The following is a 17486-nucleotide window of genomic DNA, read 5'->3' on the forward strand; positions in this document are numbered from 1 at the left end:
AGGGGGCGCTCAAGTATGGATCCTTATTGGCCGATCCGTCTGTCCGCTCCGTCGAAGACGCGAACAGACACTAACGTGCCAGGCACAACAAACCAGCCAAACAAGCGTTACGACGGACGGGGACGGTCGGTCCCGTAGAGTAACACGAAGCAACAAAAACAACAACCACAAAAAACGCATCCAAACACAGCATCGATTCTTGGCAGCAAACAAGAAGCGGGTGGTGGTGGTGCTGGGGATGGCGTTACCTCACGTTGCGGCCGCCGATCGATCCACACAACCGCAAGAACCCGAACCGAGAGTGTGTGGCGGCGGTTAGCCCTGGGAGAGGGACTACTACTGAAGAAAAACCCGTTACGCTTTGATGCAACAACAAGAACATCGAAACGTAGCGAAATGTTGGATGGTGATGGTGCTCATTGGTGCTACCCGCCACAAAGGCAGAATCGAAGGACGAACGACATTCTTGACGCGCTTTCTTTGCGGCAAACCGCCAACGCCTTGCGCGAGCTGCGAGAGTCGCACGATCGTTCGAAGACACACAAAAAAGTCCCTTCTGAGTGAGGTCACAAACGATCCACCGTGCGGGTGTCATCGTACGGCCTCTCCCTGCCAGTCGCCCACACACACACACACACACAGACACTGGAGGGGTCTCGGGGGTTTGAGTCATATGTCTGTATGTCTTCACGGGATGATCGCGTTATGAGTGAAGGAAGTCGCGCGTACGCCAACAAAGGTTCTTAAGCGCTTTAAAGCGCTAATGGTGTACGATCGAAATCGAGAAGTACGCACCGCTTGACAGAGCTCATCATTACTCGCCTTAAGCAGTGCACGATATTTTTGTACCTCTTGTGCATTTGATGAACTCATGGGGGATTGCAGTTGCATCCAGCAGTTCGGTAGGCAATAAGGATGTTGGTTAAATCAATAACGATGGCAGCCAAGAGCAATAATCAGCGTTTGAGAACTTCCGCTATCTTCATTCTTGGAATTCAAGCCAGTATTTAGGTTATTTTTGGAACTATTTGGAACGGACAGGATTAGGATCTTGATTATGCACGACGTTGAGACGCTCTCATAATACTCCCCAGTGTCCTCCACTATGAGATGGTTGGACAACTCCGATTGGCTGTCAACTGACACACTTGACACCGTTTTTCATTATAACCTAGGAACCATGGGCATTTAGTGAGCAAGGTCAAAACTTTGCACGTCCCGCTTTGTGCAAACCTGAGTGCATCATATATAAACTCTTTGATGAGTTCCATTGAGATGGAAAAATATACTGTCCTCTCAGGTACCAGATAGGATTTAATTGAATTTTTGCAAAGCTCTTTGGACATCACAAACAGTGTATCACCAAATCCATCTGTATAGAATCGTCCGTATCTTGGACCTATAGACAAAAAAAATTGTGCAGAATTTACGAGCCTGGAAAATGTGCACAACCGTTACATATTAACATCATGAAAGCTCATATTCCTACACAAAAACAGGACAGAATTCCAACCCTATTCCTAACAAACCCTTTTTTACATCAAAATCACGTACCGACAGATCTTGGGAGGCACCATTGACCGCACCGTCAACGACCCCCTGGTAACAGCCACGCTGCTACCGGGCGCTATTTACGTGGGGACCGAAAATAGCCCGCCGCACCTGATTAGTCGAAGGAGTCGCTTCACGCCTCGCCCCGAAAATGGATCACTTACTTTCGCCTCGTTACTGACGTCGTCGACCGCACTCGCGCTATCATGGCGCTTTCCCCCCAGCGCCCAGTCATTTGACCCAGCCTCGTCATCCACCAGCGCGCGCGCGCGCCCCAAAAAGCGCCAGTCATGAACGCAAGAGAGCATCTTTCCCGCGTCATCAGCTCTTCGCGTAGTGCTCTGCTTCTTCTCTACCCCAACAAATCAACAATGCTTTTGCTTCAGTCTACCCGGCGGTCTTCTTCAACGTTGTTTCCAGGGTCCAGCGGTTATCATTTGTCTCCATTGCGCAGGGTGCTGGTATGCGCGGTTACGCACCGATAACACGGTCTTGTGCGGTAATATTTTTTTTTGTTTGCTCGCTCCTTCCTTATCATGGACACTGGGAGGTTTTGTGAAATAGAGAGAGGCTCTAGAAAAAAAAAGTTGCATTTTTACCCCCACACCACACACCACTCCGCGATGAATTATATTTGCATTTTCGGTGCGGATGTAGCGCCTACTCGCCATTTCACTGCGCGTTCACGTGCACGCGCAATCTTGTAGCAAGTAATATGGTATGGTAGTGGAATGGAGCAGCAGAACAAACCATACACGCACACTGCGCTGCCAGACACTTTGAAGGTGCGCGAAGTGAGAGAGAAAACACCGCAAGGTAAGGTGCGCGCAATAGGCGCCTCCTTCGCGGTCTTTACAACTACGACAATGAATGACCGTTTCTGAGCATATGATGACGTAGTCTAGTGCACAACCATTACTCGTGACCGTTGGGGAGTGTGTGTGTGTTAACTGGGTGAAGCCGGCGCTGCTACTGTCGTAACTAAGGCAAACACGTCTCAACCGGTGGTGGATGTATTTTTTTGTTTCTTTACTTTTCCAAGGTAAGCATTAGAGCAAAGTCCAAGATAATGATCGTTATTAATGCGCTTAATTCTTAATCATATATGTTATTGGATAAAGGATAAACAGTTCATTCTTATAAGATTTATAGACATTTTAGTGAAAAGTAACTGCTTTAATCGGTGTACGCAGATGATCATCTGCAAACAAAAAATGCACCAACACACACACACACACACACAATTTTGTCTCTACTTTTTCTCCCACCCCATGGACAACACTGCGTAGCGCGTGAAGATCCACACCTGTAATGCGCACGCTGATAGGAAGTGAAACAAATATTGCGCACCAGTGCCAGTGGGCAAGCATGTGACACGCTTGCAAACGTGCGATCACCTGCAAAGTAACGCGCAACAGCATAGCGATCACGGCTACAGGGAGTGCTGCTGTCAATTTAGGTACATTTTCTAAATCTTCATTTTTTTCTGTAGTTTTTTTTTTTCTCTTCAAAAATTCCGAAAAAATAGATAATTTAATTAATGTTTCAATCAATTTTTAACACATAGGCCAGGATCGATTAACAGTAAAAACAACCTCCCTCCCAATCACGGAAGAAAACAATCTGCTAGTGCTTTGTTGCCAGTATTTGCCCAAAACTGCTCCCTAAAATCAATAACATCCTTTTTCCCGACGGACGGATGATAATAAAACTGCCATTTGCAATCAATCATCTTTTTCGCTCGCCTCCATTCGCCCCACGCCCGCACCCACACCAACCAACCAACCAACCACCAACAAAGTATTCTCGCGTGGGACACAGCATTCCTTCGCATTTAATTCCCCCATCCACTGCAACACCGTCGGGCTGTAGCCTACCCACGCCACGGAGGGAAAAAAGGGAGCCACAGGGAACCTTTTGCTTGATTTAATTATAGGATATCTCGATCGCAATCCTACACGCCCGGTTTTCGATTGCAGCGGCAAAAGCTAACGAACCTTGGGATGAGGGACGAGCGGAGTGGAGCCGATGCATTCGAGGAGGGGAGAGAGAGAGAGAGAGTGCGCGCAAGAAGGGAAAGAATGAGAACGTGCGTTAGATTGACCCATTAAATGGGTTTTTATTTTTATCACACCGTTGTTTGTGTAAGTGTGTTCGGCGAACACGAAAAGGTGGAAAGAAGGTAGGATACAGCTAAAGATTAAATGTTTCCTATTAGGTTAAAAGGCTTCATCGCCAGATTACGCAACCAAGAAAAAATAGTTTTTATAGAGTTTTGGGGAAAAACATAAGCTTTTTTTGCTAAGCTTTTATTGAAGTAAATCAAAGTAAAAAAAAATATTTAAAATTCATTATCCAAAGACAACTTTTTCATTCATATCAACCCGGAAAAACAACACGAGGATCACTTGAATCAAATAAAAATGTACCGAAGTAAATAAAAGACCCGGTTTACATTACAAAAAACAACGGGCGACACGCTTTAATTAGCTCGTTAATGTCATTTCTGGCTTGATTTTTTTTTCTTTTTTTAAATTGTTCTCCTCCCCGCAATATTGCAAACAAATTTCAATTCAAAATAAAAAGCACCTTTTCTCGCACTCCGCTGTGTACTGTTTATTATTACCCCGTTGTGAGAGCCGCTCACCCGTGACAAAAGCTGATTAAACGCGTGTAAATATTTTGACACCCATAAATGCCACATTTAATCCGCCATAACAAGGTATAAAAATTAATGCATTAAATTATTTGCTTTCCTTTCCTAGTGGTGCTATTCACAAGCTCAAAGTTGGGTAGAAAAAATGAAAGGAAGAAAGCAACATTGAAAAATGGTTCTATCAGTGAATCAAAATCCTCATCGCTACTGCATTCTACGCCGAAAACGCCACCCCCTTAATCGGAAAGCAATAAACGTATCCCAAAAGTCCCACAGTAACAACGCACCCGGACAACAGCGGTTGCGAAGCGTGACCATGACCGAAATTTTCACCGAACTGTGTCACGTCGCAATCACGGGGCAGCACGGCAACGGTCCCCGGCGCAGATAAGGGGAGCCGGCGCTTGGTTACTTCATCGTGACAAATTGGTGGAACACATTGCCCTTTCACTCATTTGCCCAAAATTCCGATGTACAGCGACAACACCTACACAACAAGCAGGGTACGATTCCCACCAGACTGTTCTGATAATATGGAGGGGGGGGGGGGGGGGATACGCGTCACAAATTCAACGAAAAACTGTAACCGTGTACATATACTAAAACAAACAGACCAGATTCGTCGACCAGCGCCCGGTACAAACGTTTGATAAGGGATGGACGCAGAAGTGTTGAGAGAGCGAGAGTAGTGATCCCCTGCAAACTGCACAAAAAAAAAACACACACACACACACAACATACTCCAAAAGAACAAGCACGGAGCATCGCGACGGGTTGTGTTGCAACCCAGCCCTACGAAATGCGCGGCCTCTGTTCGGGTTGTTATCAGCGCTGCTGTATAGCGTGAATCGTACCTTTGTCCGGTCGCGGTGATGACGACGCACATAGTACTACTTGGACGCAGTCACCGTGCCTCTTGCCCGCCCCTGCAAGGGAGAGTATGTCACTGCCGGTCCAAAAGCATACCGAACGCTATCGGGGAGATATTGCGCAATAAGTGACAGCTGATAATGCGCGCCGAGCCGAGTGAGCGTGTGACGGTTTCGCGGCGGTCAGGAGCAGCACACACACACATCCTACCTTCCCTAATAACCTTTGTCACACTTTAGTCCGCCACTTCTACAGCGGTATAGCGATACAGAGGATGGTAGAAAAACTAACACGCTGTGTTCGCTAATCACTTTGGCAGTAACTTATAGGAAGTAACGAATCCCGATACACATTCGTCACTAAATGGAAATTCTTCAATGCCTATCAATGCCTTCAATGAAGCCTATCGTTCATCTGAATCATCTTCCACCACATTCCCAAGGACAAGATGAAATAAAATTTTATATAATTTTTTTTTGTTTAATTAATCGCATAATTCTCACCGGCAGCTGGTTAACTTCACTAACGCCACCGCACATTCGAACCTTAAGAATTACGACGGGCATCCACCTTAAGATCATTGCCATTTGTTGGCAAGAATGTCCGTCACATGATGTTCAGGTGGAGTGGCCGGCGGTCATTGTCCAACCGAAAGCATTGCATTTGCGTGACATGATGAAATTGTTGCGCCACCGGAACCGGAACAAAACACATCAAACAACAAACATGTGCGTGTGGCGCGTACCGCCCGGTGGCAATGTTTCGCCATTCAAAAGCAGCAGCACACCGATCATTCTCGGTTTCCACGCGGGAGAATAGGCATTAAGGTAGGGTTGGAGATAGAATGCAAGGTACTGAGTGCAGCCGTTCCTTCTTTTATTACACCGTAAAGCATAAAACATCCCCGCTAAGACATTGTTGTCGGTAGAAGCGCGTTACATCGAGAGCGGCAGCATCGTCATGTACGGTGTTGTGTGTAGTAATTGCATCGTGCTTTAATGCATTTTTTTCGGCTAAGCCTTCTTCCCCATCTCGCACACACAATTCCACAAACAGCAAGCGCTGCTTGCAGAGTAAAGAAAAGGAGAAAAGAAACACGCACTCAAGGGGGTCTTCCCAGCACAGCCTTCCACAACACACTCATTCGCGAGCGCTGGATTGTTCCGAAGGAGATTAGAGCCGGTAATAAAATGAAATAGTTATGACACCCGACCGCACCAACAATGTCCGGTTATTCACACACACACACATACACACACATTGTTGCGGTTTTTCCTTATCGCTACCACCACTTCGTCACATAGCAAGTGATCGTAAACTAGCAACTAGAGCTAGATAGTACGAGCGCAGAGCTATTCCACCAGCGCAGCGGCGGAAGAAGATGAATGAAAGATTCCATTTTATCACTGCCAGCAAAAGCAGGAGCGAAAAACATTGAACCAAACATAACAATTATTACTTTGTTTCTTGGCAGATCAGAGGTAAGCTCTTTTTTCTTCAGTTGTTCTCTGGTGCGTGAGGTAAACCCCTGCACGTCATACGAAGCTCGAAGTCGTAAATAATATGACATTTAAATTCGACAAAAAACCAATACTTCCAACTGATTACCACCAGGCGCCTCCATTGCGGAGGGAAACACAGCAGTAACATATTTGCGAGCAGTTCGATACGACAGAGGTTTGATAAAACGAGGGGAAACCAACACAAAGCATATCGTATGTCGTACACGCATTATGAGGAATTTCCAATGAAACACGATACACACACACACACTAAGTGATGAAAGGTTGTAAGAGGAACAATGATGACACGTGCCACCACGGAAAGGACAAGAAATTTAAGAAAAACAAGAGGAGAGAGCTAGAGAGAATGTGTGTGGGCACAACCGATTGGATTGAAGATGAGACAGAAAGGGCATGCAACAAACAGTTCCCACACTTTTTCCATTAGCAAGGGCACGTCTTTGGCCCAGGTGAAGGCTGCGGTTGGAGCAGGATCCAAACGGCAACAAAGAACACACCAATGCAATCTCGGGGGGCTCGGGCTTCTTAGTGAGTCTTTGTTAGTGGAGTGAGAACACTCCTGCGTCTCTGCTGTGAATCCCGATGTGGCCCCACCACTTGGCCCCAAAGGCCAATTGTTTCTACGCGAGACAAAACGCAGAATGTGAGCTGCTGGTACGTCTCTCGGGACATTACTTTTGTACAAAGAACTTGATGACAGGGAAGGACTTTTACATGACTCATGCATAAAGAAGGAGCACAAAATCGATCAGCAAACGTCTATAAAGGCGGTACCGAACATATAGGACATCTAGTCTAATTCTTCCCATGACTCATAATATGTTAATTGATTTTATCGCGAACGGGGGAGACAGAGAGCGAAAGAGAGAGACAGTAAGAGGGAGAGACATAATATTTGTTATTAATAATGGTTTATTAACAGCAGTTTGGCTTCAAGTCTATAAATGACTCGATAAAAATAATTCCTTAACAAAATCCTTAGAGTTTTCCAACAAATTAATTGGAAAAAAAACGTCCACGCAAACGATCCATTAAATTAGCAACCTTAATGTTACGGCAGTAAAGTATGATCGAAGCATTTCGCTGATTAGCTGCTCGATTTATCAAGTCGCCTGGGCGAAATGATCTCTTGGGGGTACCGGCCATCCATTTTCAACTGACAAGACGGAAGTTCTGTAACATAACTAACCCACAAAAGCCACCTTCCCTGGAACATAACGAGACCCAGAAAGCCGTACCACTTTTACTACCGATCCACTGCAGAAAGAGTTTGAAGAAATCCCTGTACTCCAAATAACAACCGGTCGATAGAATCGTTCGAGAGAAATGCCAACCAACGATGAAAGCTCCACAAAAACACCCCAGTCACACGCTGGTACTGTGTGTGTGTGTGTTCGCGGTAAGATGTGGTAAATTTTCCACCCAAAAACTCATCCACGTTCAAGCAGCTCAAGAACGCTGCGTACACAACGGTTGAAAAGCTTGCGTTTCGTGCGTTTTAATTACCGTTCGAAGAACGAAGCGGGCGGAAAATTAGACTATAGACCGTAGACGAGTGTTTCACCTCGCCGTTCGTGGAAAGTTTTTGCAGATCACGGAGAAAGTTTCCCGCCTACAGCAGCGCAGTGTGTGTGTGTGTGTGTGTGTGTGAGCCACAGGCAGCCAGCAAAATTTGGGGCTCTTTCCCTCTCTAACCCAAGCGCAGACATACGGCTCTTGCTCTTACCACGCCACAACACGTAAACCAAGGAGGGTAAAGTTCGAGGAACGACGTTAAAGGTAAAAATAATTCTACCATCGACTGCCACCCACCTACCGGTAGCTTGATGTTGATAGGCATAATTTTAGAATGTAATACGAGCGCAGAGATGCGCGAGATGGTTTGAATATAGTAACGCAATTTCCTAGAAGACCGACTGTATCAACAGACCAATTAGTCTAGCGCAAACTAACATCAATCAGACATCAGCAAAATTATCACATTCTTTCGGCAATCGTCCTAAAGCGGCGCCCTAAATGATGCCCGGGAGGGTTTTGCTCGTATACCTATTTGACATCTGCAACACATGTAGTGTAAAGCGACTCTTTTCAACGAGTAGAGCAAACATACAGTATTATAAAACAACGGCAAGAACTCCAATATAGCTCTGCATACTCAATGGAGCTCCGCAAAAAATCAGTGAAGCTCCGTGAGCTCAATATAGCTCCAAAAGCTCAATGTAACTCTTTAAGCTCAAAGTAGCTCCGTAGACACAAATTTAACTCCAGACGTTCAATGTAGTTGCGCTCTTTCATTATACTATCATTCGGTCAGAGGACCTATAGCTCTGTAAGCTCAACGTAGCTCCTTAATCTCAATGCTGATCTGAAAAGTTAAAGCAAGCTCCGTGAGCTCAGTATATAGCTCCATGAGCTTCTTCTCAATATAAGTCCGTTGGTTCAAATTAACTCAACCCTGCTCAGTGTAGCACCCTGCACTCAATGTAGCACCCTGCACTCAATGTAGCTCAGCGCGTTCAATATAGTTCCGCTTGCTCATTTGAACTCTTCTCACGCTCATTTTAACTCTTCTCACGCTCATTTTAACTCTTCGCACGTTCACTGAATATCCTTATTTATGGTACTTAATTTTAAATTTGGATACTTCTTTCAGTATTGTCTATGTGTAAAGCATTGTCTCAAAGAATTAGAATTGTCTCAATGCAGAGCCCATAGGTTACATATCTGGACATCGCGGAGTATTCTTCGAACTCGCACCTTCTAGAAAAGAGCGCTCTTCATGTACATAACACTATTTACCTCCCAAATTTAATAAAAACCTATCAAAAAAATTCGGATTACTTACGTTTCTGTTTCGCTTTGTCGGCCAACATGGTGCTGCTGTTGCTGTTGCTGCTGCTCGCTATAATTTCCGACTCGATCCAATGGCCGATGTGTGATTGGTGCTGCTGCTGCTGATGGGCAGGATGATGTGATTGTTGCTGTGGCTGGTACGGTTGGTAGCCGAGCGTCGCAGCAGTGTTCGGCAGGTGCTGCTGTTGCTGCTGCTGTTGTAAATGCTGTTGCAAATGCAGCGGATTCGAATGGTAATGGTGATAGAACGGTTGCTGCTGCTGCTGCTGTTGTTGTTGTTGCAACAGCTGCTGCTGCTGCTGCTGATAGTCTAGCTGATCCTGCGATTGGGCCCGGCTAACCTTCAGCGATTTGAAGCCATAAATAATATTGTCGTTGATCAGCGAGTCCAGATCGCTGCCGAACAGCAGATCGTCGATGTTGCGGTTCACGGCAAGGATGCGCTTGCCGCTCCCCCCGCTCCCGCTCGAGCCACCCTCGTCCTCGCGACTAGCGTCCCCGCCCGCCCTGCCCGTACCGATCGAACCGAACTGCGAGCTGCCCCCGACCGCGTCCGGCGCAACCACCGAGCCGGCAATTCCGTTTCCGCTGCTAGCGGTGCTGCTGCAACTGGCACTACTTTCCGCACCACCACTGTTGCCACTGACAAGGCCGCCGCCACCACCACCACCACTGTTGCTGCTGCCGGTGCTACTGCTGCTACTGTCGCTGCCGCCCTGCACTACCACCACTCCACCACCGACCGGATCGTCCGCGGACGACGGTGCTGTCTGTTGCTGCTGGTACTGCTGCTGCTGCTGTCGCCTACCACTGCCCACCACTCCCACGTACGAAGCGACCGGCAGGACGATGTCCACTCCCTCTTGCCGGCCGGGTTGATGCGCGGGGAAATGGAACCCTCGTCCACCACCGCCACCACCACCACCTCCGCCACCGCCCCCGACACTATCACCACTACTGCTGGCCGTCTTCGGTGCGAACGGTTCCTGCTGCTGTTGCTGCTGCTGCTGCTGGCGCTGACCGCTCGTCGTTGCCGTTGCCGTGCTACTACGTCGCACTCCTTCCGCTTCGCCTACCCCGCCGCCACCAATCCCTTCGACGCGTTCGAATCCAGCCGCTACGTCTCCACCAACCGCACTACCACCGCGCAGCCGATCGTCGTGACTTGTGCCGGCTTCCGCAAACGTGGCCGTCGCTGCCGCTGCTACTGCTGCTGCTGACGCCGCCGCACCACCACCACCACCTTCCGTCACGCCGGTACGGTACGTGCTGCCGCTTTCGGGCTGCCCACCGCGCGGAACGGTACCTGCCGTACTACGTTGCTGCTCCCGTCTCGTGCAGATGGCGAACCGGTGGCCGTCGTTCGCTCTACCGTTCGCTTGCCGCCACCTGGCCGCTGCTTCGTGCCACTGTCCAGCAACCGAAATGTCGGCTGGGCTGCCAATCAACAGGTTGCTAATGATGGGGACGCCGTCCCTCCGGTCGTCGCAGCCGTTGTTATGGTTGCTGTTATTGCTGCTGCTGCTGCTGCTACTCTTATCACCACCACCACCACCACCACCACCGCCACCGACGGTCGTGGTATCGAGGGGTAGGCAACGCCGACGACGATCACCACCGACGACGACGACGACGCTTTCGCTTGCTGCGTTGAGTGTGAGCGAGGCCGATCGAGGGGTTACTATCATGCCCCCGGCAAACACACGCGCCTACGCACAGCACCACACATGCCCGACACGCGCACACTGGGTTAGGCACACGGCACACACACACACACACTACTACTCGGCAGATCGATCGAGGAAAACCCGCTCACACACACACCCGCACAGAGCTGAGCCAACTAAAGCCGGAAAAATAGAAAATAAATCAACCGCGGGTCGCTTTGAAGGGATCTTTCCCTTTTCCCCCTTGCTTGCACTTCCTGCTATTGCACACCTTTGCACAACACAAACAATACGCACAAACACACACACACACGGGCGGGCGCGCGCGCACGCTCACATACACACGTGGTGCTTGGAAAGGGAAAATTTTTAGCAGATGTTTGCTAACTATTTTTCACTTTTTTCTTCTTCTTCCTCTTCTTCACGATCACTTTCACACTTTCTTCTACTCCGTGGTTCCCCCGCAGAGAGAGCGAGCGAGCGAGAGAGAGAGAGAGAGAGATAGAGCGCTTGCCAGCCCTACCTTACTCTTTCGGGCAACTTTTTTTTTTGCTCACATTCTATCATCCTACACACACACACACGCGCACAGCACGATACCGTGAGCTTCACGAGCGGTGCAAATGAAACAAAAAAAAACAACAACCTACAAAACACAGACAAAAAAAGACACAATCAATTAGCACCGAGGCAAACCGGGAGTGGAGATTAATTATTTAACACTCGCGCCCTCCCTCTCAGTACAACAAACACCACCACCACCGCACTGTCTTAGAGTCGTTGCCTTCGTCGCACTGTTTTCCAACCCCAAAACGAGACAATGTGCCGCGGGATATCTTGTGGACGGAGATCAACAGGCAGGCATTGTGGGAGAATGTGTTTGTGCCTGTTCGTGGGGGGGATGCAATCCAAGCAGGATGCAAAGTTTTCACCGTGCTGCGTTGAGTGGCTGGTCAGTTACACACGAATCTGTAATGCTGTAAGAAGAGAAAAGAGAGCAAGAAATGATTTTAGAAAATATGTTCTTTTTTTGCAATAAACTAGTTTTAAATTGCAACACGATTACACTACACGCCCCCGCCAACCACGCATGGCAACAACACGGAACCCACCGACAGCCTACAATCAACTCGACACCCGCCGGGGCTTGACCTACTTCTAGCGAGGGACACGCGCCAGAGAGACACGGGAAGTTCAAGGGATAATAATTTCCCCCTTCTACACAGCAGGCCCATCACCGTCGAGTGAACTTTGTTTACAGTCAGTTAGATCGCCCATCATCACCATCACTCTTCCCCCGTCCCAGACCGTTGGGCCCCCCCGTCCCCCACCACTTGGCAATCGGATTAGCAAAACGCGCGGACAGTGCGCGGCGAGACGCGTCATAGCAACGGCTTGCCATTCCCCGTGCGTTGTTGTCATGGTTATTTACCTCCTCCTTTACATCGAACGAACTAATGAGTGTGTGTTTGTAATAGGAAATTTTGAAATAACGAGGACGGGTGGGAGTGGTTCTAACAATGCATTGCAATGACCGCTGGTCGCTGTGGATGCGTCATTTAAAAAAAAAAAAAAAAAAAAAAAACAGCAAAACAAATCATGCGATGGGCAGTGCGATCGGTCGATCGCTTAGCGGCCAGCCGTCCAGTGCATGCACTTATTGCGTCGGAAGTGCTTAAGGGGAAAACAAGGTTCTTCGTCATAGAGTCATGCTAATCATATGCCATGGAAGAAAGTGCGCTCAGTACATTGGCAGGACGACCATAATACCATTCCCTACTTTGTATTACCGAGCGACATCAACGACTAGATGGAAAAAGGTATAATTATCGGTTTTTTCATTTATTCAGCGCCAGATATTTATTTTTTATAATCTTCTCTACTTGGAAAAAACAGAAGCTTTTTTTTATCAAATACATTTGGTAATAACTATTTTTTCTTTTTTTCTTCTTCTTCTTTGGCTCAACAACCGTGGTCAGTCCAGGCTTGCCCTGTACCACTGATGGGATTGACTTTCAGCGATTTACAGGATTTTCCTAGTCAATTTCCAATGTCATTTTGCATTGCTTGCGAGATGTTTTTCAACAGATGTCAAATGTTGTACTTGCATCACAAACATTTTCCAGCTCTTCTACATGATTTTCAACACATCTTCAAGTTGAACCGAGTTTGACAGTTCTTTGAGATGTGTTGAAAATCATGTGGAGGAATTGACATTTCATTGTGGTGCAAATAGACCATGTGACAGCTGTTGAAAAAAATCATCTTGCAAGCGATCAAATACAGGGTTTTCCAAGTCACTTTCAAATGTAAACATTGTTAATCCACATCAATCTGACATATCATTTCCATTAAATTAATTTTTAATTTCATCAGCATGATTTTCAGCACGCCACAAGCTGGATTCAGTTTGACTGTTCTTTGTGGTGTGTTGAAACTCATAAATCATGTGTTAAAACTGAAATTTTATTTTTAAGCAAATACACACCATTTGACAGCTGTTGAAAAACATCTTGGATGCGATGAATAATGATGTGCACATTCAAAAATGACTTGGAAAACCCTGTAATTCTGTGCACATTACAGATAAGGCATTAACTACATTTCATCTTTTTCCAGGCCTGCATAGAAAAATGGCTTCTTCGGAATACAAATCCAGTGAGTATTCTGGTTTTGATGAATATTGCAGCAATTTAAACGACCCCATTTATATATAGTTTTCTTGCTATAAGTGTAACGTAAATCAGTTCAAAGATAATGTTTAAAAGGCCCGTAAGCTGACCAGAAGAAATGTGGAGCACCATAAGGCACATACCATTCAAGGGGTGCTCGTCGCAAGCGTTGCTAGCCAACAACTGTGCACGCTGGTTGTCGTTCGATAAGGCCTGTTACTGGTCCAAACGGCTTAGTCATAACGGTTTCCAAATTTCCCCACCTATTATCCTATATCTGTACGGTTTACCATCGAATGTAATTTCCTATTGAGCTAACGATACACCCTTTACTCGCTGATACAATTGCTGCACAGGTCAATATTATCAGTCGTAAGTGATTATTGCAGCCGATAAAGAAGCTGCATTTTTGTAAATCAATATATACACACACAAGAGCTGAAAGAAGAAGAGAAGAAGAGCACACCGAGAGCTGTATTTTATCGTTATTTCTGGTGGCTGTTGGAATCCTATCTGCAGCTCACATCCTCTACCGTTTTGTAGCCCCTGAGCGTCCCCGCCCAACTGGTATTTCCACTGGCGTACTTTGTAAAAATAATGAACAGAAAGCACATGTGCTGGACAAGAGATTGCAGATCAGTAATGGTTTCAATTTTCCTCCAATCCTGATGATTCGTTTCTCACTGTAACGCTTGCTATTTGCATGAAAAAGTGCTCTCAAAAAAAATTAGAAAATGTCACGGCAAAATAAAGCCACTGGTTAAAATTCAACCATACAAGAAGCAATTGTTTTACTTCCGGAACGGAACTTAACTGAGCCACCGACACCCGCCGCCTTGAATGGTGTGTCCAAAAAGGACACATCATCATCATCATCAACGCAGAGCCGACAACGGCAGAATACGCCGGGACGCCAGCTGAACGCAAGCCGGGGGTTGTTGGTTTGCTCGCCGACACAGTTGGCGAAGGTTAATCTAGCGTAACACATTCTCGAATGACCTGTTACACGGATCATTTGGAAAGGAGCCATCGCCGCACGCTGTCGTCATCGTCGCCGGGTTTCGGGTCGGGCTGTTCCGGTTCCGCTACCGCGAGAGGCCTACACGGCCTGACGAGTGGGAGATTATGGAATGGAAGGAAGTGTGGATGAGTCAGGACACTCAGCACAGCAGCAACAAAAAAAAAGAAAGCGAATGTTGAGCACCGTTGTTTTTTGAACGACACAGACGACACTTGAGCGATTCCAACTCAATCTCTTCCGAACCGAATATCCCCATCATTGATGCATCCCATCATCGGTAATGCACCTACCGCAACAAAACACACACACACACGCATTCTCTCCCAGATGTAGTTCCTGCACGCGCCCACCCACAAACCTGCCCGCCCACTCGCGCAGTCATTGCGAAACTTCCAACGAAAGCTTAGAGCGACGGTTAGAGTAATAATCCCAAAAATAAAAGGCACGCACTAGAGCGAGGGAGAATGGAGAGAGATGCGACTAAAAATGAGCACACAGCAAACGCACAACAAAACGCACAAAAAGCAGGTAGTAGTGCAATTGTGCAAGTTCAACAGCAACACACACACCAGGCAAACAATGGGCAAAAATAAAAAGGCAGAAACTGCATCTCGCGATTGCCTTTGCCAGACGCCACCAGCGCTACCGAACCGAACCATAGACCATGGCAAGACATCGGAGCTGGAAGATAGTGCCACCCCCCACCCCCCCCCCCCCTCCCTTTCCGTCCCTTTCAGTTCACAGACCGAAAAGCAGCCACCTTAGAGGTACCGTTTTCCTCCGTCCGATACACCCACCCACCCAGCCAACACTCCTTCTTCTTCCCCTGCAATTTCCGTGCAGTTTCCGTTCGACTGGCGCGGCCTACTGGTGTAAATTCCATCTCCGACTGCCTAAACTTTTTGATTGGGGTTGGGGGGTGTGGGAGGAGGAAGGTATGCTTCATCCTGCTTGCATGGTTTCGGCGAGCACACACACACACACAAGCAGGGAATGCAGCTGAGAGAAAGATGAAGGCGTCTGAAAGTGTGCGCGAGAGCGAACTAGAGCGAGAGAGACAATGGTGCTGCAGCAGATGGAGGAGGGCCCGCGCAGCATGGTGGGGCAAGAGAGTGGGACCAGATTTTCATAAATTCCGCTCTGCACGTACCCGCCTCCTCTTCCCTATGTTTGCGTTCCCTTCCAACAGCTTCCACGCCCCCACGAGGGGGTGATGGCCAGGGAGAAGAGCCTCCATCGCAGCCCAGCGTGTTCCGGGGGTTCGGGGCGAGGAATGCAACTCTTGCGCACCGACCCCTCCACCCGCCTATGTGTGTGTGTGTGTGCGGGAGTTGTGTGCAACTGGAATGTGCAATCAACGGAGCAATCGCAAAAGGCGCGGCGCGACAGCCTTTCTTTGACAGCCGGCGAAATGGAAACTCTTCGCGATGATACGTAACAATACAATTTTTTTGGGGCAATTCCATATTAACGGCATATACTGCTTTGATTGATTCCGCAACTTTACATACATTTTAATAATTTTATCAACAATTAAGAAGACTAAAGAATCTACAATACCCTTTTCCTCTTCATACAAACAGTACTTCGCGTTTGTGTTTGCGTGTATTGCTTCAGCGCTGCATGTATTGCGGTCAGATAAAACGTTTCAATAGGCATCGGGGGCGCCACGCGTCCCATTCACTAACAGTAGGGCGGCGCCAGGCAGGAGAGGGGACCCAGCCGATCGTGGAGATCGTGAGCAAAAAAGGGCGAGCAGCGAAACTGAATGAATCGTGGAACGGCCACAATCGGCAACGGGGGATGATTGCAGGGGCTTCGCACTGAATGAATTGTCCAAATGCAACTGAAATGTTTTATATATTCAATTGAACAAAATATACAAAACTTATCGAGCATGTGGGAAGCACTGAAAGCTCTTTCCGAAGTGTTGACTGAAACACTAGTGATTTAACATTTCGTAAGCGCTGTTGAACAGTAAGCGAAATAACTGTTTTGTGATACAAAAAAGGCAAATACAAATAGTATCGCTTGCAACAGCTTTTACAGATCCATTTCCCGAGCCAAACATTCACATCAGCGCTTTTCTGCTACATTTCCGATCTTAGGTCTAGACCCCACGAGAGAGCTCAGCTCACATTGCGTGACGCCTTGTACCGTTCCTCTTCGTCTCCCACCCCTCTTTCCCGTCGGTAGTTCTATTTTAGTACCGCTTCATGTGCCGCCCCGGCCCCGGGTTTGCGCGAAAAACTTTCCATCAACATTTCCACGATCCGCGCGCACGGCTGCCGGCGTCGGCTTCCGTTTTCCGTACCCCACTCACTCGCCTTTCCTTTCCCCCCCCCCCCGCTCTTTCCCGAGACCCTACCCCCTGTGTTACCCCTTAGTGCACAGTGCTGCACCGCATATCAGAAGAAGAAGGCCACAATGTTCACGCAATTAATTTACCACACCCGCGTCCAATACCTTCCGCCAGGCACAGGAGCGAGGAGTGGTGGGGTTGATTTGTAAATGACCTTGGGAAATCGGCGAGGCTCGCTGGGCGGCTTGGCGAGGCGTGCAGTGGGAAATGGGCCACCCACTTTCCAAAGCCCAAACACCGAAAACAAACCCTCCCCACCCGAGCCGAGCGGTGGCCAGCAGCTGTTGGGTTTCGGTTCGCTGTTGGGCCGA

General features: G+C 47.7%; 1 protein-coding gene across 5 annotated transcripts in view; it reads right to left on the minus strand.

Annotated features, from left to right (window-relative positions):
* Positions 1–17486, minus strand: part of LOC120953020 (serine/threonine-protein kinase minibrain) — a 60933-nt gene that overhangs the window by 40656 nt on the left and 2791 nt on the right. For 2 of the 5 annotated variants that reach the window (XM_040372670.2, XM_040372669.2), the window contains exons 2-3: positions 12053–12097; positions 9446–11766 (exon numbers count right to left, since the gene is read on the minus strand). In XM_040372670.2, the coding sequence (XP_040228604.2) occupies positions 9446–11141 (1696 nt within the window). In that variant the 5' untranslated portion in view covers positions 11142–11766; positions 12053–12097. The remainder of the gene's footprint in view (positions 1–9445; positions 11767–12052; positions 12098–17486) is intronic. The other 3 variants (XM_040372668.2, XM_040372671.2, XM_040372672.2) reach the window with 2 other exon arrangements.

The sequence above is a fragment of the Anopheles coluzzii genome, chromosome 2, assembly GCF_943734685.1.
Source record: "Anopheles coluzzii chromosome 2, AcolN3, whole genome shotgun sequence".
NCBI classification, from domain to species: Eukaryota; Metazoa; Arthropoda; class Insecta; order Diptera; family Culicidae; genus Anopheles; species Anopheles coluzzii.